This window comes from Camelus bactrianus, chromosome 20 (genome assembly GCF_048773025.1).
Source record: "Camelus bactrianus isolate YW-2024 breed Bactrian camel chromosome 20, ASM4877302v1, whole genome shotgun sequence".
Lineage (NCBI taxonomy): Eukaryota > Metazoa > Chordata > Mammalia > Artiodactyla > Camelidae > Camelus > Camelus bactrianus.
The window spans coordinates 28332270-28357588 of record NC_133558.1 but is presented as its reverse complement, the minus strand read 5'-3'; the positions used below and the strand labels follow the sequence as shown (position 1 = coordinate 28357588).

Here is a 25319-nt window from a genome sequence, read left to right as displayed (position 1 = left end):
GCAATTCTTCAGGACTCTCCTTTACACTGAGTGTGAGGATCATGTATTCTCTTTGAAAATTTCTTGAGCCACATCAAACACAAGGCAAAACCTTGATATTTAAGTAACAGAAGATGTGAGAGGAATGTGAGTTAAGCTACAGGAAAGTAATAGTCCAAGAGTAGAGGAATGGATTACCTGAATTATCAAATTGATGTATTTAAAGTGTATTAAATATTATTTTGAAGACTATAGCAACAGGATAAAAACTTCAGGTGAATTAAATGGAAGAAACTAAGAATAACAAAATCATAAAAATATAAAAATGATGTATGCAAACAGGAAGGAGAATTGGAAGAAAACTTGGAGACGTAAGAACGTTTCTTTTTACAGAATGGTGAAAGTACGGGCAAAACTCGAATTGTTATGCTATCTGATTTAAAAAAATTTTAGAGGCTACAAAAAAGTAAAGAGAATTCATTTTTAAAAGGCAGAATGGGGGTCAAGTCTAGCACGTATGCAGTTGGTGGACGCTGATGGAGTGAGGGATGAGTACTTACAGGGAACACTCCAATCTACCAGCTTGTGGGCAGGGACTGTGTTGTGCTGACTACCCCCAGCAATGCCCTGCACACAGTAAGACAACTCAATAATTGGCTGAGGTTAAATTGCTTCTGGGAAGGCTTCTGGTTTACTTTACTTCTCATAAACTATTGAGAAATTTCAGTGTACAGTGAGGAAGAAGAATCACTTAACTGAATGTAAAACTCCAGCTTGGATTTTACAGAATATAGACCTTCCCAGAGTATTCACATTCTGCTCTCAACTCCAGGTTTTTTCTCCCCAGCATTCATATCTACCTTCAGGTTTCACACCCAAAGGTCAGTTCAGATAGTCTCCCCAAAGCCACGGCCCCGGAGCCACGGCAGCTGGTCTCCTTTGCTTTTACTCTGACGTTCCTTACCAGGGTCTACAAGTGCCAGACGCTTGTCCCGGGACAGAGAAGCTCTTTCTTCCTGGTTGAACATTCTATCGATCATCACCATCTCAGCAGAGGGATTGATCCGCTGAAAATGAGACAGTCTAGTCATTTCAGGTACCTTTTAAACAAGTGTGAACATCTCTGTGTCTTTCGAACAAAGTAAGCGATCAGAAAGGAGGAGGTGGTGTCCAGGTTCTGGTCATGTCCCGTTTAGTCACCTTTATCCTTGCCACATAGGATGCATTTTTTCACCATGTAATTCTTTGGGAAAAAGTAATTTACCACAATGGTACAAACTTTAAAAGGTACAACAGGGGATGGGAAAAGTAAACATTCCTTCTCCGCCTCTGCTGTGCTCTGTCTTCCCCTAGCCTGGCGCCCTCCCTCAAGGCAGAGCCGTTTAATAAGCTTTTCCAGAGATATTTTCTGCACACACCCAAATTTACATTCTTCTTCCTTTGTTTATTTTGCACACAAATGGCAGCAACTGTTCTGTACCTTCCTTATTCCCTCCTCTGCTTAATAATAAGTTGGAAATCTCGTCATTAGGATGAGCTTTGACTTTATATTCTGCTATGCTATAACTGTGTTTTTTTATTAAGGCTTTCTTTAAAGTTATTTTTTGCCATGCAGAATCAAATCTTTTTTTTTTTTCAGAATCAAATCTTAAATTGTATTTCTGGGTCTTACTTAACATAAAAATTCATGGCAGACATGAGATAACTTGTTCGAATAATTTGTCCATTTGTCCAAATTTTTCCCGGGGTCCTTTTCTCAGAGATGATAGAGTTAATCTTTTTGATATTTCAGAGTTTTGTTTCAGAAATGGTCGTTAATATAAAAACAACTATTTCAAACTTTGGTGGCACAATTTTAAAAAAGATACATAAGTCCAGGCAGACCTCATTTTACTGTGCTTCATTTCATTGTGCTTCGCAGATACGGCAGGGGTTTTGTTTGTTTGTTTGTTTTTAATACAAATTGAAGGTCTGTGGTGATCCTGCATTGAGCACGTATACCAGCACCATTTTTTCCCATCAACATTTGCTCACTTCATGTCTCTGTGTCACATTTTGGTAGCTCTCCCAACATTTCAAACCCTCCAGCGAAAAGTTATAACTCACTGAAGGTGTAGAGGATGGTTAGCATTTTTTAGCAATAAAGTATTTTTTAATTAAGTTATGAACATTGTTGTTTAGCGTAAACATAACTTTTATATGCACTGGGAAGCCAAAAAAATCCATGACTTTATTGTGATATTAGCTTTATTGCAGTGGTCTGGAACTAACCCACAGTGTCTTCAAGGTGTGCCTCTAAATATATATATTTTAGTAAATACAAACACACGTACATACGTAATCACACTATATTGCATATGTGTATAGTGTAGTTCAGCTAATCTCCGAGACTACGTTTTCAAAGTTGATCTCAAATTGAATGCTGCTTGTAGGAGACTAATTTATTAAAGTCTATGTGACTTTAGAACTGCTTGTAAAATCTCAGATAGGTTTGGTCTTTCCATCATTTTCTGGGATATCTTACTCCTTTCTCCAGATAACTGGTGCTTTAAAACTAACTTTAGATTCTATTTGGGGTGATGAAAATATTCTGGAATCAGAGAGTGGTGATGGTCGCACAGCCTTGTGAATATACTAAAAACCATCAGGTTTGTACATTTTAAAGTTAAGCATGACTTTTATGACATAGTAATGATCTCTTAATTGAAAACGAGACAAAACTAATTTTAACATCTGTCGCCACCTCATCTTTTCAGGTGTTATTCTGAACAGTCTTCACTGAAGTGTCACTGGTCCTCTCCCATGTCTTCCAGTCAGTGCGCAGCAGTAGGCAGCACCAGAGTGTGGATGGGGGTCAGGTGGTCCCGCTCTGTATCCCAGCTCTGCTACTTACATGCAGACTTCCTGGCTGTGTGGTGTTGGTCAAATTATGTAACTAAGGCCCTCGTTCCTCATTGGAACCAGGAAAGCAGTGGCACTGACTGAGTGTGATCAACCACGTAAAGCACAGCAAATGTAGCTGCTGGTAGGAGTAGGTACGGTCAGAGGTAAGTTTTCTACAATTTTAAACTATGTTGGGAAAATGTAATTCCTGAAATTTTTCTTTCTGAATTGGTAGCTGTGATCTGCGGAGTTTTAAGAAACAAATGTGCTTGGTAGTGGAACTTTACCATGGCGTCTTCCAGGAGCAGGCATCTGTACTTGTTAAGCATAGCTTGGGTCCTTTTTAGGAGCTGAGTGGCAACTGTTTCAAATTCATTGTCGACTTTAAAGAGAGAGAGAAAAAAAAAACAGTAAGAGAGCGTAAATCACCCACTAGGTTCTTTATTCCTTAGGATTGAAATGCAGTGCTCTTCCACTGACTTCCTTCCAACAGCATGAAAAACTGAAACCCTTGAGACAATGAGTCCTACTGGTGGGGTGGGCAGACCAGTTTTACAGAATGACACCAACTAGTCCATGGCATCGTGCAGGTCATGGTACTGTGGCTATGTCCTTTGTCTGTCAGTCTCAAAGGCCTCATATTTTCCACTTCACTCTTCTCAGAGCCTCCATGCCCCTGGACACTGGATGTGGACACTCTCCCTGGACCTCTGTCCCAGGGAGGGGAGGCTCACAGCAGACTGACGGCTGCACTCTGATCAGAGACCCCGGCCTCAGGGAACAAGACTGGCAGCAGCTGAGGGAGGGACTGAAGCGGTGGAGGGGCAAATGGGGTCAAGGTGGGAATGGTGCTGAGGAGGGGAGAACCCAGCAGCACCCTGCGAGAGGCAGCAGGGCCAGGTGTCAGAATGGGCCGAGTTCTAGGTTGGGACAAGGAGACCTTATCTCTAAAATTTTCACCAGTTTTCTGATGTACAGCAATGCCGTGGACTCACTTTGGAACTTTAAAGAATGCTCTTTGGGAGCTAGTGTCTACCTAATTCATAAAACCGGTAGTAACAGCTAAGGGTATGCATTCCGCCTAAATGCAAGGACCGTGCCTAGATTACCGCACAGGCCACCCCGTCCAGGGCCAACCTGTCTGCAGCCAGCAGTCCAAACAGGGATCTGGATTCACTGCCCTCAAATCTGTCCTTAAAATACTCTTTTGGGTATCCTTTCACGGAATGGTGAGAAGACCAAGTCACAGTCCTAAACAGGGACTGGGAAATCGAGTAAACTGGGAACGTGTTAGGTCTGTGATGAAAAACAGTAACCTGGCCACCATCTGGGGGCCACGTGGCTCCGGCTCTTCTGTGGGGCGTCCCCAGGAGGGCGTCTGGTGTCAAGGTGGCACTCTGGGCTTCCAGCCTGTTTACCTTTCTTCAGGTCTTCCTCCGTGGGCATGGAGCCCTGGCACACGTGGTAGGAGAGCAACCTCTGCACCGCGTCACTCAGTGAGCGGAAGTGACTTTTGTCAGGTGTCACAGCGTAGGCTTGGTCCCTCTGTAACTGCTGGAGAATGCTGGAAAAGAGAAATTGCCAGTGTCAGTGTGCAGTCAGCGTGCAGCACGATGGTCATTTGCATGCAAAGACAATGAGACGCATGGGAGTGTATCATTCATAGGACTGCAGTTCTGTTTTTCCTTCAGTTTTATACTTTGTACAACATGGTGGGTTTAGAGTTTAGTCTAACCATCTGTACTGGGGACTCAAACTATGACCCTGGTCTCAAAGCACTGCGTTCCCACCAGCCATTCAAGTGCGGATGCTCACACAGACCTTGGCAATGCCTGACCACTGGCCGGCTAAGCTTATGGTAACATTTCTGCTCTGGACACAGGAGCTTATCAAACTGTGTTTCTCCTTGGAGAAACGTAGGCCAATCAAAGGGTATGTGGTTGCTAAAAAGACAAAGAACTATTCTCCTTAAGAACAGAAGGGTAAACAGTAGGCTCAAACGACATTTGCCATATTTATAGGTCCCTAACAGAAACAAACTACAGGGAAAGAAATCCAAAGTATATTTTTTAAAAATATATGATTATAACCTGACTTCTGTTGTATATGTATTTTTAATTTTTTATTGAATGTAGTTGATTTACAATGTTAGTTCCAGGTATACAGCAAAGTGATGCAGTTACTGGCTTCTGCTGTATATTTGTTGAAGGTTAGGAACCTAGAAGAATGTTCAGAATGAGTCGTTTGCGAAGGTAACTCACAAAGCTCCTTTCGTTAGCTGTTTTGCAGCAGGCCTCTTCTGTCCTCCCGAATGACTATCCACCTAAAGAAGAAACACACCTCTTATTATTCCCTTTTGTGGGAAAAATAAGCAGAATACAGTTACACATAATGGACACTATGTTTCAAATATTTTCAACTCCCCATCAAGAGCAGATTCTAAGAATGTAGAATTTGATGCTGAAAAATAAAACAAGGAGTCCACGACCATGTAGCAAAGTGGCAAGATTGTAGAAAGCTGTACTATCAGTTCCTGAAAGGACTTGGCTTGTGCCTTAAAGCCTTGATCCCCAACTCCCTCTACAAATGCTTCATTATATTTTTGAAGAAATATATTTGTAAGTACCAACTCCATGAACATCTGAAAATTCAGTAGACATCCCCTAATGCATCTTCTCAGCAATAAATAAGGGAGCAAACACTTTTGTGCTCCTGTTAAATCCAGTCCAAGTCTGTGATCCAGCAGGGCATTTCTTAGATCGTGTTAAGGAATAAATATGCCTTCTGCCAGAACCTGAGAACTGAACCAGACCCTTCATTGAGTGCTCCAGGCAGGCCCAGACTATCACAAGTTTCATTCAACTATTAACTGGTAAGTTTGATGGAGAAGAAACTAAGGACTTAGAAAGCTGAAAACAAAAATTTTTTTCTTCTTTTTTAGACCAGTGGATGGGTTAAGAGACCACAGAGACTGACTGCTTCATACATTCCTGCAGGGGAAAAAAAAAATCCTTCGTATAACTAAGAGGAACAGAGCCACTTTGATGGGATAATGATCATCATCATTCAGCAGTAAACTGTGTTTTCTGAGTGCCTACTATGTGTTGGCTGCTGGCCTATTATTAATTCATGAGGAAATGACAGCACTGTAAACATGCGAGAAACAGAACAGACACATTCATCCCATAAACGTTAGCATAACAAGGCCTGGCCAGCAGAGAAGGTCTTCAGTGAGCACTTCTGTGGCACTGCGATGGGCTGACTGTGCAGATGACGCCAGACAGCAAGTAGCAAGCAGAAGGTGACGCGACCGCCTTTTCTTTCAGTGATGCTGAACATTCAGAAGAAGCTATGCCAACTGTCCTCTACCTGCACAGCTGGCTGGCCAGGAGATGATCCAACTCCTTTTTCCTGCTGTGGCTGTGCCGTTCCTAAGGACGCCGGTATAACTTTGCTTCCAGAATCCTGCCCTGTTAGAATTAACACATGGAACAGTGTTCAACAGAAACAGTAAATCAGGCTCCTTGTGGAACCCCTAGAGTCCAAAGTGTACAAATTACTGAACATTGTGGAAGGGATTTCTTAACCTTGGATGCCTGTGTGAGCAAGGAGAGCAGGAAGTACATTAACCTACCAAAGCTCGAGAGGCAGAGGTCAGGATTACTAATGCCGATTTAGGTGATAAAGAGAAATAAGTACATAAATAAATGGTAATAAATAAAAGCTGTCAGGGCTACAGTTTCAAATTACTTAAGCCTAAGGAACTGGTCTCAAGCCAGTGATCTGTCAGCACTACCGAACTCCAAAACACAACTTAAGGAAAGGGAGGCCCAAACAGGGTGCTGGCCGGGACAGTTCGCGCTTTCGGCATTTCCAGTACTTATTGAGCAATGTAGGCGTTCAAAGCTTTAGAAGAAATAGAAGACACGGCCCAAGATGTTTTTTTTGTCTCGGGGGGATTCTAAATATACATATATAAAGCAAGGTGAGGAGAATTACAGAGTCACACTGCATGTAGTACTAGATTTCATTGTTTCTAAGCAGCACATTTTTTTCCACATCATTTAACATGTCATAATTTAAATAGAAGTGCTTTTATTTCTTATTAGTATATAAAATGATGGTACAGAAGGATACAGAAAGAAGGAAGGATCGAAGTGGAGGTGAGGCTGAGTGGGCAAGGTGTGGAATGAGGGGTGTGTAAGGAGGCCCTGGGCCACGGGGACAGGACAGACTGAGGACCACCGACAGCGAGGGCTCCTGACCTGGCAGTGCGGTGCTCAGGAGGCCGGGGATGGGTGCTTGCCTCAGGCCATCTGCTGTCTTGGGAGCAGAAATGGGGGACGTCTGATTCAAACTTTTTTTCTGAGCCTGTGAAAAATAATGCCAAGATAGAAAAATGACTTTCATGACTTAAAGCTTTAGCAGATTACTTAAAACACCAACCAAGCCTGTCAATGACTATCTGGCATCACCTTCAGGTTAGATTATAAAACAAAAGTTTAAAAACATGATTCTCCTATCACACTGAGAGAAGTGCAAAAAGTCCCCTTGACAATCCACAGGCAGGCTGAATTTTCTCGACGCCATTCAGGAGGGCTGCTGAGTTGATTGATACCACATTGCTTTCTTGCTCCTGGAACTGCTGTGTTCATGGTGCGCAGATGCAAAGCTGGGCCTGGAACTCAATTTCTACCCCCAACAATTTCCATCCTTGGTGGTTTTATATCACGCCTGCAAGGATTATGACCTCAACTACCAGTTCCTACGTGGGGTCTGTAGGGACACTAAGCACAGATCAGGGCCAAGCACCACCCCCAAATCTACTGCCAACACTTGCTGTTCGCTGTGTAGATGACCTAAAGGACACTTCACCCCAGCCATCGGGGATGTCTCTAGTTCGTGTCATGACAACCTCAGGTAGCATGTTAATTGGGAAATGTAAATTCAACTGAATATTAGCCCAAGCAAAATATTATCAGGAAAATTAATCTGATGTTTAAACTGTCGTGTGCTTCTTTTCTATAAGTAAGGAAGATGAACTGTGAGATGTTTAAGGACTAACAAGTTCCCTTTGGCTCTAAAAAAATCTGTTATCTCTATAATGCATTTAAATTAGGGTAATAAAGGGTTTCTAAACTACTCCCAGTTTTTAATCCTCTATGTCATTACTACTTCATAGTACAGTGAGTTTTCAGTTTTTCCTTCAGTCTTATAGTTCGTGTATCAGCAGTGGATTTAGATCGAGTCTAACCACCCCCATGGGTGATGACCTGTGACCTTGGCCTAAGCAAAACGTTCCCACCAACCATTTACGTATGGCTGCTCACACAGACCTTAGCAATGCCTGACCACTGGCCAACTAAGCTCATGTTAATATTTCTGTTCTAAACAATGAAGTATTTGAAACAATTAATGATGTATTTGGTTCTCTTTTCTAATATAGAAATGGAAAGGGCTTTGACTTCACCCAAGAAAGGCTGGCGGAGGTGGGAAATGTCCCCTCGCTCATCCTTCCGTTAGCAGGGATCGGACCTGCACCTGTTAGGTGACGGGCAATGCAGCCTCAGTGAGACGCCCCTGGGCGGTGTCTCCCAGTTTTCACAGCATTTCTCCCAGAACAGAACTCCACACTCTTCTACTATAGGGAAGCTCTTCACAGGGGGGACACCATGCTGTGGGAATGCCTGGGGCAAACAATGAGCACAGGCCTTCCTCACAAATATTTCCAGGGATGAACACTAAGAGCCACCTTGAATAAAAAACAAACAGATAAAAGTTGGGAAAACACGGTCTAATAGGACAAAGCTATATTCTAGATGGGACTCTGAAATAACGAGATCAGCAAATGAACAGATGAACCAGAATTAATATGTTCAAAAGATGGAAGTCCTCCTTCCTGGAAGTACTGCCAGGACACAACGTTTCTGGAATCTCTTTCAATATGCCAAGGTCACATGAAACAGAAGAGTCACCCTTACTACCTCAGAGCACACAACTTTTTTTTTAGATAAATCAATGGCATTACCCAGCCTGATTTCCCTCCTTATTTATCAGACATGACCTTGAATGACTCCTAGCGATTAAACAGATAAAATAAAACATAAGCATACATAAGAAATAAAACTGTAAGAAAAGCAAGGAAGAAATCACCATGAAAGTCAGGAGAGGGGCTGAGGTTAGGAAGGCACGTGGAAGGGGGTGATTTCGGGGGTACTGGTAATCTATTTCTTGAGTGGTTACATGTATGGGTATTTGCTTTACAATTATTTGTTAACTGTACATTTATGTTTTATGCATTTTTTTAAATGTGTTTTTTCATAATACAAGAGAGTAAAAAGAAAAAAAACAAACTCTGAACAATCTAATCGAATGTCAAAGCTGGAAAATTTGCCATCATTTAAGGGGATAATACACTGTTAAAAACAAGGTTACTAGCTGTAGGGACGCCTCCTTATTGTGGCCCTCCCCCCAGGACGAGACCATCTCTCCAGTTGTTACGCTGTCGGGTAACACGGAGGTCGACGGGGCGGGGAGGGCCAGGGCAGTGGCAGAACGGTAATCCACTGCGGAGTTTGGTTTGGCCTTCACACTGGAATCCCCTCCATTCACCAGGCCTGTATGTTTGGAAAGCTCTGCCACCCTGGGAACTGCTGTTTCCAGATGTTCGCTGCTCACGGGTGGCTCCCAGTCCTCTCATTTTCAGGGCAGGACTTTAGTCTGTCTGGTCACCGTGTATCCCCAGCACTAGAACAGGGCCTGGCAGCACAGTGAGCACATGGTAAATTGTTTTTAAATGAAAATAAGTGAGTGACTTCCACTGCAGCATTCGTCACAGGGGTCTGGACTTCCTCCCAGCCCTCCCCTCGTCCCCAGGAGCAAGCAACTTCCTCTCATTTTCCCCAAATTTAGGTTGCCCCCCAACTGACAATCTCTTCCAGAAATAAAATTTATCATTCTTTTTTTTTTTTTCTTTCTGAACTCTTAGAGAAGACTTGCTCTTGAAATACATTTTCTTTACAGATAAAGAAGCTATTTCAGGATATTTTGTTGAGAACTTGGCTCCAAGAACTCTGCTCATGTCAATGTATAATTTTAACTCTTTAGACCCTGTGCATTATCTTGACACCATGTGAATATACAGAAATCCCCCAATGCATCAGAATACTCAATATATCTCTCACCCTCTGTGGGACACTTTGTAAGACGCCGGCTACAAACTAGAAGGTGATTTTCATCGAGCGACATGTGTTTGCTGAATGCAGGAGGCCATCTGGGATCTTCCCTGCCCACACTCTCCTCTGGGAATTGCCCCACTGCCACAGAGATGGGTTGGAGCCGGCGTGGGTGGGGAACACAACGGCTGTTACCTGCTAGAGGGCATTAAAAGCTAGAATCCAGGCAACAAGCATCTTTTCTCCCCATGGAAAAGTGCCAAGCCTGCCAGTGAGCAGCTCTGCCCAGAGGGGTGCCTTTTTCTGTTTCGGCTCAGAGGGGCACTTTTCCCTAATTTAACAAAGGCCCTACATGGAGCAGCAGGGGCTCCACGTGGCCACTTCCTCAGGTCACCTCCTGCCCCCTCCTCTGGTCAAGGGTGACTGAACCACGGGTGGGCCAATCAGATTCTCTCTCCTTGGATTTTTAGAATGGGGGGGGTGGGGAGGAATACCCAAGGGCAGCGGTTGTCAAATGCAGGTTTACAGACTGATTGCATCAGGATCACCTCCGGGAGCTCCTGAAAGACTAAGTTTCTGGGTTCCATCCACAAAGACTGATTCAGAAATCTGATGCAGGTCTTTAGGAATCTGTAATTTCAGAAAGCCCTCCAGTTGATTCTGATGCACTGTGAAGTCTTGGAAACCACTGCACTTGCCAGTCTCTGTTAAATGCTTGGATAATCTTGTGAAGCTGACCTGGGGTGGGCACTGTGGTCCAGAGGAGTGAGACAGAACCTGAAGGAGAGAAGAGGCCGAGGGAACAGCAGAGCGCCTGGCTTCTGACCCTTATAAAGGAACTACACTACACTCCTCCATGTCCTCCTTTTTCGCTAAACATGTTAGGGTGTGTTTTGGTAGCTGCAACCCAAAGTGCCTTGACTAAGACACCTGGGTGTCCACGGAATACACAGCACTGTGGAAACCACAGGAAGTCAGCTGAAGGCTACCACACAGTCTCCACCCTCTGAACGTTCACCATTCAGAAAACACCCAGGCCCATGGAACACGATCCATCAGTGCACCACATATGGTGTCCACCCTCAGCTGGGCCCTCATGCCTGACCATTTTCCAACGAATGCTATTTCCTTATCTTCCAACCTGTCAGCCAGGTGAGAATTCACCCAACTTTCTACCACCAGGGCTACCACCTCACCTGCATCCCCATTCATTCGTCCCTTCCCCTTCTCTTGTTACAATGGAAGAAGCATCTCTCCTTTTTTCCACAAAGAATCCCACCAGGGTTCTAGAGCTCGTGTCCTTCTCCTTCCCATCAGCTTTGAGTAAAGCTCAAGCCTTTCTCTTTTCTTATAAAACCACCCCCACCCCCCGACTCCACACACCCTGGAGCTGCTGCAGTGTCAGTTACCATCATTTTTCTGGAATTGTCTGTGCTCATCCCACACCTCCCCTCCCCTCAGTCCACTGCGATCTGGCTTCCGCATGTATCACTCCATGGATGCAAATCATGCCAAGGTCAACAACTGCCTCCTTGTTGCTAAATGTGTCGGAAACATTCCAATCCCGACTCCCACCGACTTCCCAGCGACACTCCAGTCCGTGGACCCCCCGCCCTCCCACCTGCCAAGTTTTCCTTTCTTAGCTTCCAAAATGCTGAACCTGCTGGCTTTACTCCTCCCTGGGAGATTCCAAGTCTCTCCCGTGGACTCCTCTCTGTGTCCGTCCGGTGCTTTGGGGTCCTCTTCTGGCCGCTTTTTCTCTCTCTTTACACACTCTTCCTGATCCATTTCATCCATTCCCACTGCTTCCAGTGTAACAGATGTGCTGACCCATCCTACCTCAGCACACATTTCAGGCCATACCTCAGTGTGTACAGCTGTTCCCATACAAGCTGGTTGTCCCACAGGTACACTTGAACACATCCTAAACCAAACACAGAACATCCCTTCAAACCACAATTTCTTCCCATGTTCTCTTTTCAGTGAACCTGGGCGTCACTGGCAGGACCTCTGTGTCATCATATTCCTCCACTATAGCCAACCATCAAAAGTTCTATCTAACCTGCCTCAAATCCATTCACTGCTTACCATTTCTACTGCCACTGGGCTAGTGTGAGTTTTCCCTATTTCTAGGTTATGACACTGGCTCCTTAACGTGACATCAAGGTCCTGAATGACTTAGTGCTTGCTTACCTTTCTCACCGAAATCATCACCTCTCACCTGAACTTGCTTTCCTTCCCCCGCAGAACCATGTTCTCTTCTCTCTCCAGGCTTTGCCCTGGCTGTTTCCGCTGCCTGAACATTCTTTTCTCAGACCCTCTCTTGCTAGATAACTCTTCCTTCTCTCTTAGTAGGGCTCCATCAGAAACCACTATTTCATGGACACCTGCCGCAACCATCCCATGTGGGTGAGAGGCTCCTCCTCGGAGCCTGGAGCTCTGGACTGCTTCCACCAGAGCACTTAAAATACTGTCTCGTGGCTGTCGGCTTCTCTGTCCACCTCCTGCCCTGTGACTGACTGCTGTGTCCCTGGGGCCTGGCCCAGGGCTGGCCGTGGCAGGTACCAATATACTGCTGAATGAATGAATCAGTGAAGGAAACAGCCCAGTGACTCTGCACCTGGTGGGCAGTACAAACAAGAAGTGCAGAGAAGAGATCAGCAGAGGGACTGGAAAGACTTCCTTCTTCTCAGGGCTTTGGATGCGCTGAGGGAGGGGACGTGTTTAGACCAGACAGGAAAGAACACTCAGTGAATACCATCAGCAAAGGCTTGAGGCTCAGGATGAGTCTGGCCTGTTCGGGGAACCACGGGAGTCTGGCCTGGCCAACCTGGAGGGTTTCAACTAGAGGAATTTAACGGCCAGGCCAAGGGTTTGTGCTTTCTCCTTGGCAAGTTGGAAGCTCCCAGATGATTTGGGAGTCATCAAGCAAATGTTTTAGGGAGAGTAATGTGGTGGAAATCAGACTTTAGGAAGAGGCTGAAGCAGATCAATCACCCAGTGGTGCGGGGTCTAATGACAACACGGATGGGCCTTGGAAAACATCTAGCCCAGGGGTCCTCCTTCCTGGCTGCACTTTAGAACCATCTGGGGAGCTTCTGAAAAATGCTCATGCCTAGAGCCTTTAATCTGGACCATTTAAATCAGAATTTATGGAGGTGGAGTCCAGGCATCCATATTTTTACAAAGCTCCTCAGATGATTCTGTTGCATGGCTAGCGTTCCTCATTTTCAAGAAGAGAAACCTAGGGCTCAGAATTTAAGATACAATCTTAGATCACAGTCACTGGCAGGGTAGGACCCGCAAGTGAGCTGACTCCTACTCCAACCCCTGTTTTTCCCTGTTATACTGCAGCCTCTCTCAGTCTGGCTCGGGGTATGGAGGTAGAAAGGAGAGAAGTGAGAAGCGATAAGGTACAGACAGCTAGTAGGTGAAGTCTGCTTTTACAGCAGCGTGCCCACGCACTGGACCTCCATCTCCCTGACTGTGAAATGGGAACAGTAATGCTACTCACAACCCCAAGGTAAGGATTAGAAATAATACAGATAGCCCCTGGTATGGACCAGTTGTTAATAATATAACCATTATTTTCATTATTATTGGGGAGAATAGATATGAGACATTCGAAGAAGAATTTTAAGATTTGTCAACTTATTAAAGGTTTAGAAGGAAAGGAAAAAACAGGTAAATCTTCTTTATTAATAAGAGGATTTTGAAGGCTGGTGTCTGAAACACAGTGGTTCCACAACAAGATAGGCAGGCGGAGCCCGATGGGGAAGGAGTCAGAGAGGGGCAGGGCGGGCTGAAGACCAGTGCTGATCACTCATCCAAAGCACGGGTAGTGCTGCTCTCAAAGAATCGAAAATCTACTAAATCTTTTAGTGATCTAAAGAGATTTGGACTTAAAATAATTTGCATACTTTTGTTTGATAGCCTAAACACTTGTAAACTGCCTTCTTTAATCACTGACCTTTGAAATATTAATCCAGTTATAACAAAGTTTAACCCTGTAAATTACCCTCTGCATTAAGAGATTTAAATTCACAAGGCTCCTTAGAGAAATGGCCGATTCTAGGTCTGAGGAAAGGTAATCACAATATCTTGTGCCAGCCAGTGCCCAAAGGAGGTGGGGATGAGTCAGAAGTATAGAAGCCAGCATAATAGGCCTCCTCTGACCCAATCTGGGACAATTTAAGCATCAAAAAGAATAAAAGCTATTGATTGCAACATTTAATATAAAGAAAATAAATGATCTTGCAGAGACATACACTAAAAAATTACAAATGAACTTATATGCCTGGCTTAGCTTCAAAATAATATTGGGCAGGAGAGACTGACTGGAGTATGGATGAAATAAGAATAGCCATGAGTTGGTAAGCACTGAAGCTGACTGCACACGGGGCTCACTACACTATCTTGTCTACTTTTGTTCATGTTTAAAATTTCCCATAATACAAAGTTTTTAAATGAATGCAAAAAAAAACCAACTATGATTTCATAGTGTTACACACACACACAATGTGAGAAAGAAGAAAAGGCTCTAGTCAACAGTAGATAGGATAATATAATTAGAAAATTGTTTTGCAACCACTAATGGAATATTTATCAATGGAGTCAAACCACTGGGTGAGAGGCCAGGAAGCAGGATAGTCACGTGGCCCCAAAGCACCATCCTAGAGAGCCCATCTTCCTCACAATGGGAACAAGATACCTCTGAGTACCTGGAGGAGAAACCTGGCGGGGGGCCACCTTAACCAAGTGATCACACCAGACTCACCCATAATGGGACAAACCAACTATAAGTGCCTTGTCAAAACCATTTAACATGAATCAAATCATGAGGAAACAATCAGAGGACACACTGAGGGCCACTCTACAAGACAACTGATCCAGGCTGCTATAGACTGAAGATGCATGACAGTAAGTGAAATCAATGCTCTCTGACTGGTTTCAAGAGTGAGGCATTGTCATAAAGGACATTATTGGGTCAACTGGAAGAATTCTGATATAATGTTATTATATTAATGTTAAATTTCTTGGGAGTGATAGTGATGCTGTGGTTGTGTGGAAGAGGGTCTTTGTTCTTAGGAGATACCTGCTGAAGAATTTGGGGGTAAAGGCTCATGCCACTTGCAACTTACTTTCACATGGTTCAGAGAAAAGAGTCTGTGTGTGTGTGTGCGTGTGTGTGTGTAGACAGACACACAGACACACATAGAGCAAATGTTGCAAAACTAAACAACTGGTGAATCTAGGTGAATACATTCACTGTACTCTTTCAAACCAATTTTTCTGTGAGTTTACAAATTTTCATAATGGAAAAGGTGGAGTGGGGACTTAAGTTCACTCTGCAAGAAGCTGGTTACATTGGTTGCCTGTGGGCAACTGGGTGCCTGGGGACAAAAGGAGAGAAACTTTTCACTGTAGTGTACATCTTTCTGTACCTTTTGAATTTTGAATGAAATAAATGTATTAGCTATACCAAAAATAAATAGAGTTTACATTTTAAAAATCATTCCTCTCTAATATTAACTTGCTGAATTAAATTTCCCCAAGTAGATAAACACCGAAGGATAATGGTATTTTTGTTCATTACAATGTTCTATAAAGTAATTTATACAGAAATTACAAAGTAAAAGAGTCACTGTAAATGTGTCTGGATGTCCTGGGAGTTTAAACGTTAGATGACACCTCAACACTACTTTTCCAACTTGTGCTGCCTGCAAGGCTGTGTCCTCCTTACTCCAAAACACCCGATGCTTTAATTTTTCCGGAAAACCTACAGCAGGATCCCACCTGCCATAATGCAAGAGATCTAATCCCCATTACCCTTTGGCATTACAAGTCACAAAAAAATTACTTTGGAGCTGCCAATATAGGCTTCTTGTTACCTCTGGATAATTGAAACTTCAGGGGGTCAGAGAAAAGGATTTTTTTCCCTCAGTGAAGCATTATTGAAAACAAAAAAAAAAAAAGAAAAGAAAAAGAAATGACCATGCTTTGGCTGATTATGTGTAATTAACTATAGTAACAAACGTAAAGTAGATCAATATATACAGATGTAAAGTGGTCCTCAAGTTATACGACTAAGTAAAACGGTGTATGGTGTGTTGCAGAGGTAAATGTATGTGTGACATCTGTGCTGAGGATGCAGAGGACACCTCTGGGAGAACAGAAAGAACCTAGAGACAAACAGTGGTGGCTTCTGGGAGGGAAACTTGGGAGAGGAAGACTTGCTTTTCACTCTAAACTATTTTGGAGCTGTTTCTAATGTTTACCATTTACACGTTTTACTTATTTTTAAAAAATGCATCAATATGTTGATAAGCGCTATCCAGGTATCACCTCCTTGATGTGGGGTAAGTTTTTTAAACTAGAAGAAAACAAGAGTAATTTGTAATTCCCCCACCCAGAGAACTGCTGTTAATGTAACAGGGCGCTTCTTTCTAATCAAGTTTCTGGGTGTTTCATAAGCAAGAGGGTTTTCTGCTTTTTAATTCACCATATTGTCTCTCCTCAGCATTTTTCTAAAAGTGAAAACAAATTGAAGAATTACTATTTGGGTTTAGAAAACTTTTTTTGCAACTAAAGTGTAGAAGGATATTGCTCTATAGTGTGCTATATGTGAATAAGAAAGAAGGGGAAATAAAAAAATATACATGCATCTGCTTATTTGTGTGAAAATAACAGAGGATAAATAAATGAGAAACTAATGAGATTGGTGAATGAATACAGGGGATGGGTGAGAACTGACTGGCAGGAAAGGATGGAGGGGTGGGAGCAGGAGAGGGGTTGCGGGGTGGGCCTGCCCCAGGCACACTTTCTGCATAGCCCTGACTTTCGAGACCATGCTATGGCTCACTCATTCAAAAGAAATTAAACAGAAAGTAGAGAGGAAAGAATCCTAAAATGAAACACAAACAGAAATAAATAAGCAGAAGTACTGTTCAAATGAACAGCACAACCACACCAAGAGGGGGAAGACGCTCTTACCCAGGTAACTTTTGAACACAGTATTTTGAATATACACCTATAGGCTAAATACAAAGCTTTAAACCAATACGGAAGTCTAATTAGTAGGTTTGTTTTTCGCAGTGGTATGAATTTGCAATTCTTTTTTTTTTTTTTACATAGGGGAAAGTGAAAATGCAGGACCCCACTACCACAAATTATGCAGCTGAGTTTCCCACATTTGGGGAAATCGCAGGGGTCAGCACATCCGGAGTGCAATGGATGAGCCTCGCCCTGGGAAAACCACCTTCATGATCATAGTATCTCCCCTGCCAGGTAAGTACTGGATTAGCAATTCTTAAACTATTTTCTATGTGTTCTAGGACTGGGCAAATCAGCAAATGCATTGTGGACCTGGCTTTCATATTGTTAGAAAAGAGAATTACAAATATGGAAAAGAAGAAGACTTGAATAACAAAACTGGTGGTCCTGGATTAGAATTGGAAGTATCAACATGAGTGCTTGGTTTTTAATATAGTTAATATATTTATGTTTAATATATTTCAATAAATACCCATAGAGGTTGGGTCTGGGTAAATATATGTAAGTCCCATCTGAGACGACTTCAGTAGCAATGAATACGGAGTGCTCAGACCTTGGTTTCTAAGTACTGTTCTCCACCAGAAGGAATAAGGTTCCTTAAAGAAATGGTTGATTCTAGGTCAGGGGCAGGGAAAGAGGAAGATGAACATGGAACATTTTGTTTTGCCAGAAATTAAAGGAAGTGCTCAAAACATGATGGAAACATGTCAGAAGGGCCAGCAGCCAATTTGGAGGGGCATCCAATGGCCATCAAATCGATGTGAACATCAAAATAAATGATTGTAACAGTTTCAAACCCATTACATAAAATAAGAATCTATTTCAGTCCATACTGATATAAGCAAACAGAGAAGTGGGAAGCGGGAGAAGGAAAAGCTCTTCCTTAGAGCAGAATACCAATAATTAATGTAGAACAAATGATGGAATCAGAAAATCTCTGTTTGGTGACCATCGGAATAGCTGATTCAGTAATAACTGATTCAGTCAGGAACTATCAATGAAAGCATAAACTAGTGTGTGCAAGTCTGATGAGAAACTGGGTATCTACATAGTCTCAGAGTATCTCCCAGAAGAAACTTACTGACGATGCATCAGACACCACATGAAGCGGACACCATCTTAAGCAAGTGTTCAAAGTTAACACCACCAGGAATGTGACGAGTCTACATCCTGAGGACAAATCGCTCTGTGACAATCCTACCAAAAATGTATAACCTGAATCTAATCACAGGGAAACAGCAGAGAAACCCAAACATCTTTAATTTTTCAATAACCTTGACATTATTTCAAAACAAACAGACACATATGCACCTTTGATACCAAAAGTAATACACTGAACAACTTTGCATAAATAATCTTTGTTTCCTTAGGATTTGTAGTGGAATTACTAAGTCAAAGGTATACAGTTTAAAAAATATTGAAGTAGATGGTACAGAGTGTTTGAATTCTTCTAAATGTGAAGGAGAAAGGCAAGGAAAGTGGAGGTCTAAGGAGGTGGACTACTGAGGGGGGAAGTGACGTATGAAGCTGGAACTACAGAACACGCTCAGAATGAGTGAGAATCAAGAGCCAGAGTTCAAGGATTGGCCGATGGGGTGAGGGACCAAACCTGATGATCGTTCGAAATGCTGTTCAGAAACATAATCCTTGTCTAGTTTTTCTGATTGCCCAAAGTAATTTACCTGCACAGTGGCCTGGTAAGAGAAGGCTCAGGTACCTAGTCCAGTGCTCTGGATCCCTCCCTCCACATGCCTCCTGCTGGTGCAGGCCAGTTACCCACTGTTGAGTCACACTGGGTTCCTGAGCCTTTCCAGTTGGCACCCAAGAAACAGGCTTGACTTCTCTACCCAGTCTTCAGTGATATGACCTAAGTGGCTTCTATATGATGTAAGTAAATAATCTAAAATAAGCTTTCCTTTTAAATGCCTATAATACATTCCATCAAGTATGTGTATCAATATTGGCTTTTACTGAGTATCTGCCATTTGCCTGGGCCTGTGCTGAGGGCTTTATATGGATTATCTCATCAATTCTCCCAATAACTCCATGGGATGGTAACATTATTATGTCCATCTTACTGATGAAAAAAAAAAAAGTCTAGAGGGTTTAATTAGGGTAAGACCTGCTCCATGTCATAAAGCTTAGATTCAAATCTATCCATGAGTCTGAGTCTAGAGCCTCCACTCTAAACCAGAATGCTCTGCCGGGTGAAACATTTTAATTAAGAAGAAAAAAGGCAATCAATCATAAGTTGAACATTTTAAAATAATAAATTGGGAGCCTAGGATGAAAATTGTATTCTAGTAAAAACACGTTTCATTTTTGCACTCTGTTATTCGTCCACACGTTCACTTGGTAAAGGGGCTGTTACCTGACAGAAGAACTGCTGCTGGGCTCCCACCCCGGGTGTGGTGCTGAAGGTGCTGGTAGATTTGGAAGAAGGAACTGGAAGACGATGAGACACACTGACCGGTCCTGGAGTCCTGTTTGGCTGGGTCAGCTGATCTCCCGTAAAGTTTGATCCTGTTGCACCAGACTGAACCGCAGACCCGAGACTAGGATGGGCAGTGCTGGAGGAGCTGACCACGGGGAACCGACTAGGTCCTGACATGCTCGTCACCGAGGGCATGGTGGTGAAGCCCGGTCTTCCTTGGGAGACGCTGCTCTGCCCAGGGGACAGGTGCAATACGGTCGGTGACGCCTGCTGCAAGGGCATCTGTCCACCAACAATCTGAGGAGAGGCGTGATTGACTATCACTGGACTTCCAGAGGCAGCAAATGTCTGCCCAGACACTAACTGGACGGCGGTGTTCTGGTTGTTAAGCATCTGTCCAGAATACGGTTGGTTGGTCCTGAGCATGTTGGAGGAGTTTCTGTTCAACATGACATGCTCTGAGGCCACCTGGCCAGAAATGAGCTGAGAGGGTTGAGTCTGAAGAAGTTGCCCATTTATGGTCTGGACATGGTGTACCGAGTTGGAACTGACGGAAAGGCTTGTAGGTATGAGGAACTGACTTTGGGGTGTGTGAGGCTGGCCCATGGGAGAATGAATAACGATGCTGCCCCCCGCGCTGCTCACTGCCTGTGACGTGACTGGTTTCCTTGTGTTCTGTTGGTTGACAATGTTCACCGACATGTGCGGACCAACCACCGAGCCCTGGGGTGAGCTTGCAGAGGCGAAAGAGATCCCTTGTTGAACGTGGTGCTGCTGTATTCCCAAATTGTTCACATTGTATGTGTTTTGCTGACCCATCTGCATAGGCTTTGGCTGGATATTAATCGGGACTTTATTTGAATTTGGTGCAAGACCCCTTTGTATGATGATGTTATGCACAGGTAAAGACGTTTGAAAATTTGTGCTGTTAAATGGAACGGTAACAGGCTGTGCTACTGGACTGGAACTGGAGTTCCCAAACAAGGAGTTGCCGTTAGGAGTCTGTCTGTGAACCAGGAGCCCTCCACTCACATTTGATGGGGGCTGTTGCCCACTGCCCTTTAATATGATTTGAGATCCATCTAGGTTATTAATAGTCATCATGGAAGGTTGATTACCAAATGACCCAATTAACTGTATTTGACCAGAACCACTAATCTGACTGCTGTTAGACAAATGCTGGCTGGGCACACTGATCCCCACGTGGTGCATAAAGCCATGGTGCACACCCACTGTATTGCTTGCAAACGATGCTCCAACAGGCACATGAGTCACCCCTATAGGCTGCAGCGTCTGACCTGAGTAATTAGAAACATTAGAAGCCTGAGTAAAGGATGCTGATGAAGAGGGATGAAGCTGAGCTTGTGCAAACTGTTGGCTTGAACCTATACTGGCGTCCAAATATGCCTCTTCTGCCAATGTTTGTTCAGTGATATTGGCCTCTTGCAAGGATTTCTGAAGAATGTCGAAAGGTTGGTCCTCACTGAGATCAGGAAGAGGAGAAGACTCAAGCTCATCTTCGAGAAACTGAAGGCTACTTGAAAGTGGCAGTCCATCACTGGGCCCTTCTCCAAGCTGGCTGCTTACAGCTTTGAGGGATGACTTAGGATCAGCATTCTAAAAAAATTAGCAGGAAGTTACATGGCACATCTATCCTTTGAAAGAGAGATTCTTAAACAAAAAACTAATCTCACTTTTGAGTATGAATAAAGCGTAACAGGCTGCCTTTCAGGCACAACTCTTCAAACTGCTCACCTTACTCTGAACTTGATTTCCTTAGTAATGATGTTTAAAATTATTTCTGTAAGTATATGCATTCATTATTCTGGTAAATTATTTTACAGGAAACAGATCAATAACATGAACATATTCATGACTATCTGGAGTTTAGTTTTTTTGTTTTTTTTGAGATAGTGGCGTAGGTTTTATTTTTTAGGATTTCTCCCAAGACCAAGGCTGGAGTGGGACTCAGCCTAGGGTCTGTGGTATCTAGGAGACAGCCATGTCTAGTGCTTCATACCACAGGAGTTGACATGAGTTTGGGGCATGCTGAGTGTGGTTCTACTACAAGTTCATAGGGTATCCCAGATTCAGCCTTGACTTTCAAGGTTTCTCAAAACTCCCCTCATTCTAACCTGCACCACTCCAGGCAAGACAAGCTTCCCACATGAAATGAGTGATGGTCATTTGATTTCTCAGAAGTAATCAGCTTATCAAGACGTTTTGAAAACGACTTCAGTGTCTTATTCAAAAATAAAAGTTGCTCAACATTTATCAAGTGTCCAATTATGTATTACTGTCTGTTCTTAATGAGTCCTTAAGGACTTTGCATTCCAACCGGAGACAGCAACACGGGAATATGAAGAGAACTGAACAGAGTCACTGACAAATCAGAGACACTCCACTGGCCAGCAGTTTATCATGGGATACGTCAAAATTATACAAGAAAAAAACCCAGAATCAATAGCTATTTGACATAAGGTGAAGATAGTGTGAATGTACTTAATACTATCAAACTGTATACTTAAAAACGGTTAAGATGGTAAATTTTATGTCATATATATTCTTTAACACAATTAAAAAATTTTAAGGTGAGAAAAATTAAAAATAGGTTAATCAAGAATACTTCAACTTGCAAAAACTACAGAGATTCTCAGCCCTAGGCTATTAAGGTGTGTTGGGGGCTTGGTGGTGGGACAAACGAGGTAGAAGAGCCAGTTCACTGGACACCCAGTCAACAGCTGAAATGGGACTGACATGGTCTCAGTTAGGTGGACACCACCTTAGGGCTTGTAGAGTCATTGGAAAGGAAGTGGAGAAAAGCAATTGAAAGCAAGGAGGGTTATTTATGTTTTTTGGCAGAGAAATATCAAGGCAACAGTGGATCTCTCCTGAGTGGTGACACACAGGTGAATGTTTTCACAATGCACAAATCAACAGACCACAGATTTAAAATTCCATATTTTTCAAAGCTTTAAAAATATTTCTACTAATAAGATGCATTCCAAGTTCCTAATAAATAGACACCGAGCGGAGCAGCCTGAGGAGTCGGAATTGATGCTCATGCGGAAGTGCGAGAGCTGGTAAGGAAGATTCGGTAATGCTGGGGAACAGACTAAACATCTACTTTCTGGGTTTAACGGCATCACATGCAGTTATCACCCGTTCAGAATGAATTTCAGAATTGCTTCTGATTCACCAGCCTTACAGGAAATCAGTGCTGAGACTTGAAAGCCACCCCTAGCACGGGGAGGAGTCTTGCATGTGATGATCTGACATACTTTACACACACTCAAATACTTGAGAGAAGTACGCATTCCGAAGGCCTTTCTGAAAACTATCCTACTCTATAGATGAAGACAATAAAGACCTTGTCGATAATAAGCTGACATTAACTGAGCACTGGACCACGTGACTTCCATGGACTAGTCCATTAACCTTCCCCATCTTCAGAGGTAGTTCTGTTATTCTCCTGGGTTCACAAATAAGGAAACCGAGACTTAGAGATTTCATGATGCATGCAAGGTTACACAGCTAGTAGGTGGCAGAGCAAGGATACAAACTTGGGCAGTCAGACTCTAGACTACCATCCACGGCAGGACACAGCAGTTGAAAAGATTAAAGTCACATGGGCTTAAACATAGTGCTCTGGATCCAGTCTCCAGGCAGGACTCCCCTGTCCCCCAGGTCAGATTTCTTGTGTTGATGCTCCTGGAGCTTATTAAGCATATGTGCCCTGGAACCTGGTGGCCTGGGCTGGATTCCTAGCTCTGCAGCTCCTGACTCTGTGATCTTGGGTCAGTACTACCCTCTCTACCCTTTAGTTTTCTCAACTCTAAAGTATGGATACTAACAGAACACACTTGGTGGAATTATTTGAGGGTTCATGAGGTTAATATATATTAAGCCCTTAGTGCCAAGAACATACTGAGTACTCGGTAGGTATCAGCTACTATTCTCTTTTTCCTTGTTTAAGATGAAAATCATCAGAAAGTAACTACAATTCAGATGATTTCTTTAAAGTTTATATAACAAGGTTCAAAAGACTCTAACAGAACTTTCTCAGGTCATAATATTTCTGAGTCATTTGAGAAAGAAAGCTGAAAGCTTAGGAAAATGGCAAAGTAAAAATCTTAACTGACTAAGTTAAAAGTAGAAAATATCAACATAATTCAACAGATTTTTCCTTTTGTGTAAATTACAAAAGTGAAGGTAAGGATTCTCATCATGATACATCGGCAACTAAAGCTTCAATTTACCAGGCATCAATGAGACAGAAACATCTAATCACTGCATTCATTCAGTTTCCAATACTCACACTAGAGTTGGCAAAAATTGAATTTGAATTGGCTGCAGAATATCCTGTATTAGTCAGGTCCTCATTGCTCTGCAAAGGTACAAATTTTAAAAAATGATCAATTTAACTGTAAAGAAGAAATGAAATGTATGCCTGTGATGTTCTGAGTATTACTTACCGATTTGTTACTAGGTCCATGTAGAAAATAGTTCAATGCTTGTGGGTCTCTAGAAAACCACCACCAAAAAGGGAAAACAACAAATAAATACATTACTTATATAGGGTTCATTTTTACTAGGGTAAAAAGAAAATGACATATTAGCTTGAGTAAAATCCCTTCCCTTTTTAAAAACTATTAGTTGTTTTTTTGTTTGCTTGTTTGTTTGTTTTGTTTTGTTTTGATGTTCCATTTCCTATTATCACTCATTTCTTCCTCCTAGGGTTTCTGAGGAAATAAATTTAATAAAGGATTACCTAATTATGACCCCGTGTTAATCCATGTCACTTTGTCTCCCTACTATACCCAAGATGATTATTTAATTTTTGTTTAAAAGACCCACTTGGTTTTAATATGCTTATTAGATTGTTTCAGTCTAGCAAATCTCACACATTTGATTTACTCTGATTTGGGAGCAAGCATCTTACCCAATAAGATCAAGGAGACACGAGTCATCATCATCATCCATGACAACTATAAAAGAAAGAAACAAGAAAGCATTGTTTCAGCAAAGCAGATTAAAGTCAGCAGCATCAAAGCACCACAAAAACATACTTCCTACTTTCCTCGATAAATAACTGTAATTCATGTAAGTTTTCCCTCTAATTGCTAATATGAATGTGATTTTTAATTTTTTGTGGTCATTCAAGAGATCAAGTATTCAATTTAAATTGTTTTTATTGAACACAAATCCTTAACTTACAAGTCAAAAAGGAATCTAGACAAATCAAAGATAGTTGGCAGCAACCCCTCACATGCAGATTCCCCAAAGGGGCGGTAAACCATGAACAGTAACTTCCTCAAAATGTATAATGAACAAGAGGAGAAATCATGTTTTTTTGTTTCAGAAAAAAATCTCATGCATACAGAGGTCTTTGAATTTTGTGACTGGATGTTTCCAAACCTGGTGAGCAATTTGGGTTTCTAGCCAGATTTGGGCTATCTTTAGGAAAACAGAAAAGTCAGTTCTCCCTACTTTTTGAGACAGGAGAGGCACCATCACCTCAGGCAGTACTGTGACAGGCTTTGCCCTGAAGATCCCAAGTTCCTCCTTCAGCAGCAGCAGTGCCAACTGTTCAGTTCTAAACAATCTATATCCCAATGCCGGAATCTTTAAAGTCGAAAATCTCAACCCCAAATTCACCCCAGCTCCAAGCCCAAAGCTCCCTCTCTCCCCAGCCATCAGCAGCCTCAGGCTCAGCCAGCGCAGTCACTGTGCTCTGGCTGAAACAACAACAACTGTACAAATTCCAAGAGCAGTTCTCCCCCTTCCTTTCTCCT

General features: G+C 42.7%; 1 protein-coding gene and 1 non-coding gene across 4 annotated transcripts in view; both read right to left on the bottom strand.

Annotated features, from left to right (window-relative positions):
* BICRAL (BICRA like chromatin remodeling complex associated protein) overlaps positions 1–25319 on the bottom strand; it is an 80389-nt gene that overhangs the window by 4904 nt on the left and 50166 nt on the right. For 2 of the 3 annotated variants that reach the window (XM_074348749.1, XM_010973753.3), the window contains 10 exons: positions 24467–24512; positions 24000–24048; positions 23843–23911; positions 19462–21141; positions 7128–7233; positions 6232–6332; positions 5124–5185; positions 4281–4426; positions 3150–3244; positions 944–1046 (listed from right to left, as the gene is read on the bottom strand). In XM_074348749.1, coding sequence (XP_074204850.1) covers positions 944–1046; positions 3150–3244; positions 4281–4426; positions 5124–5185; positions 6232–6332; positions 7128–7233; positions 19462–21141; positions 23843–23911; positions 24000–24048; positions 24467–24507 — 2452 coding nt within the window. In that variant the 5' untranslated portion in view covers positions 24508–24512. Of the gene's footprint in view, positions 1–943; positions 1047–3149; positions 3245–4280; positions 4427–5123; positions 5186–6231; positions 6333–7127; positions 7234–19461; positions 21142–23842; positions 23912–23999; positions 24049–24466; positions 24513–25014; positions 25263–25319 lie in introns of those variants that run through there. The other variant, XM_045509342.2, reaches the window with a different exon arrangement.
* On the bottom strand, positions 17169–17332 carry LOC123613958 (U1 spliceosomal RNA). Its single transcript, XR_006721398.1, has one exon. It is a non-coding gene; the product is annotated as a U1 spliceosomal RNA (small nuclear RNA).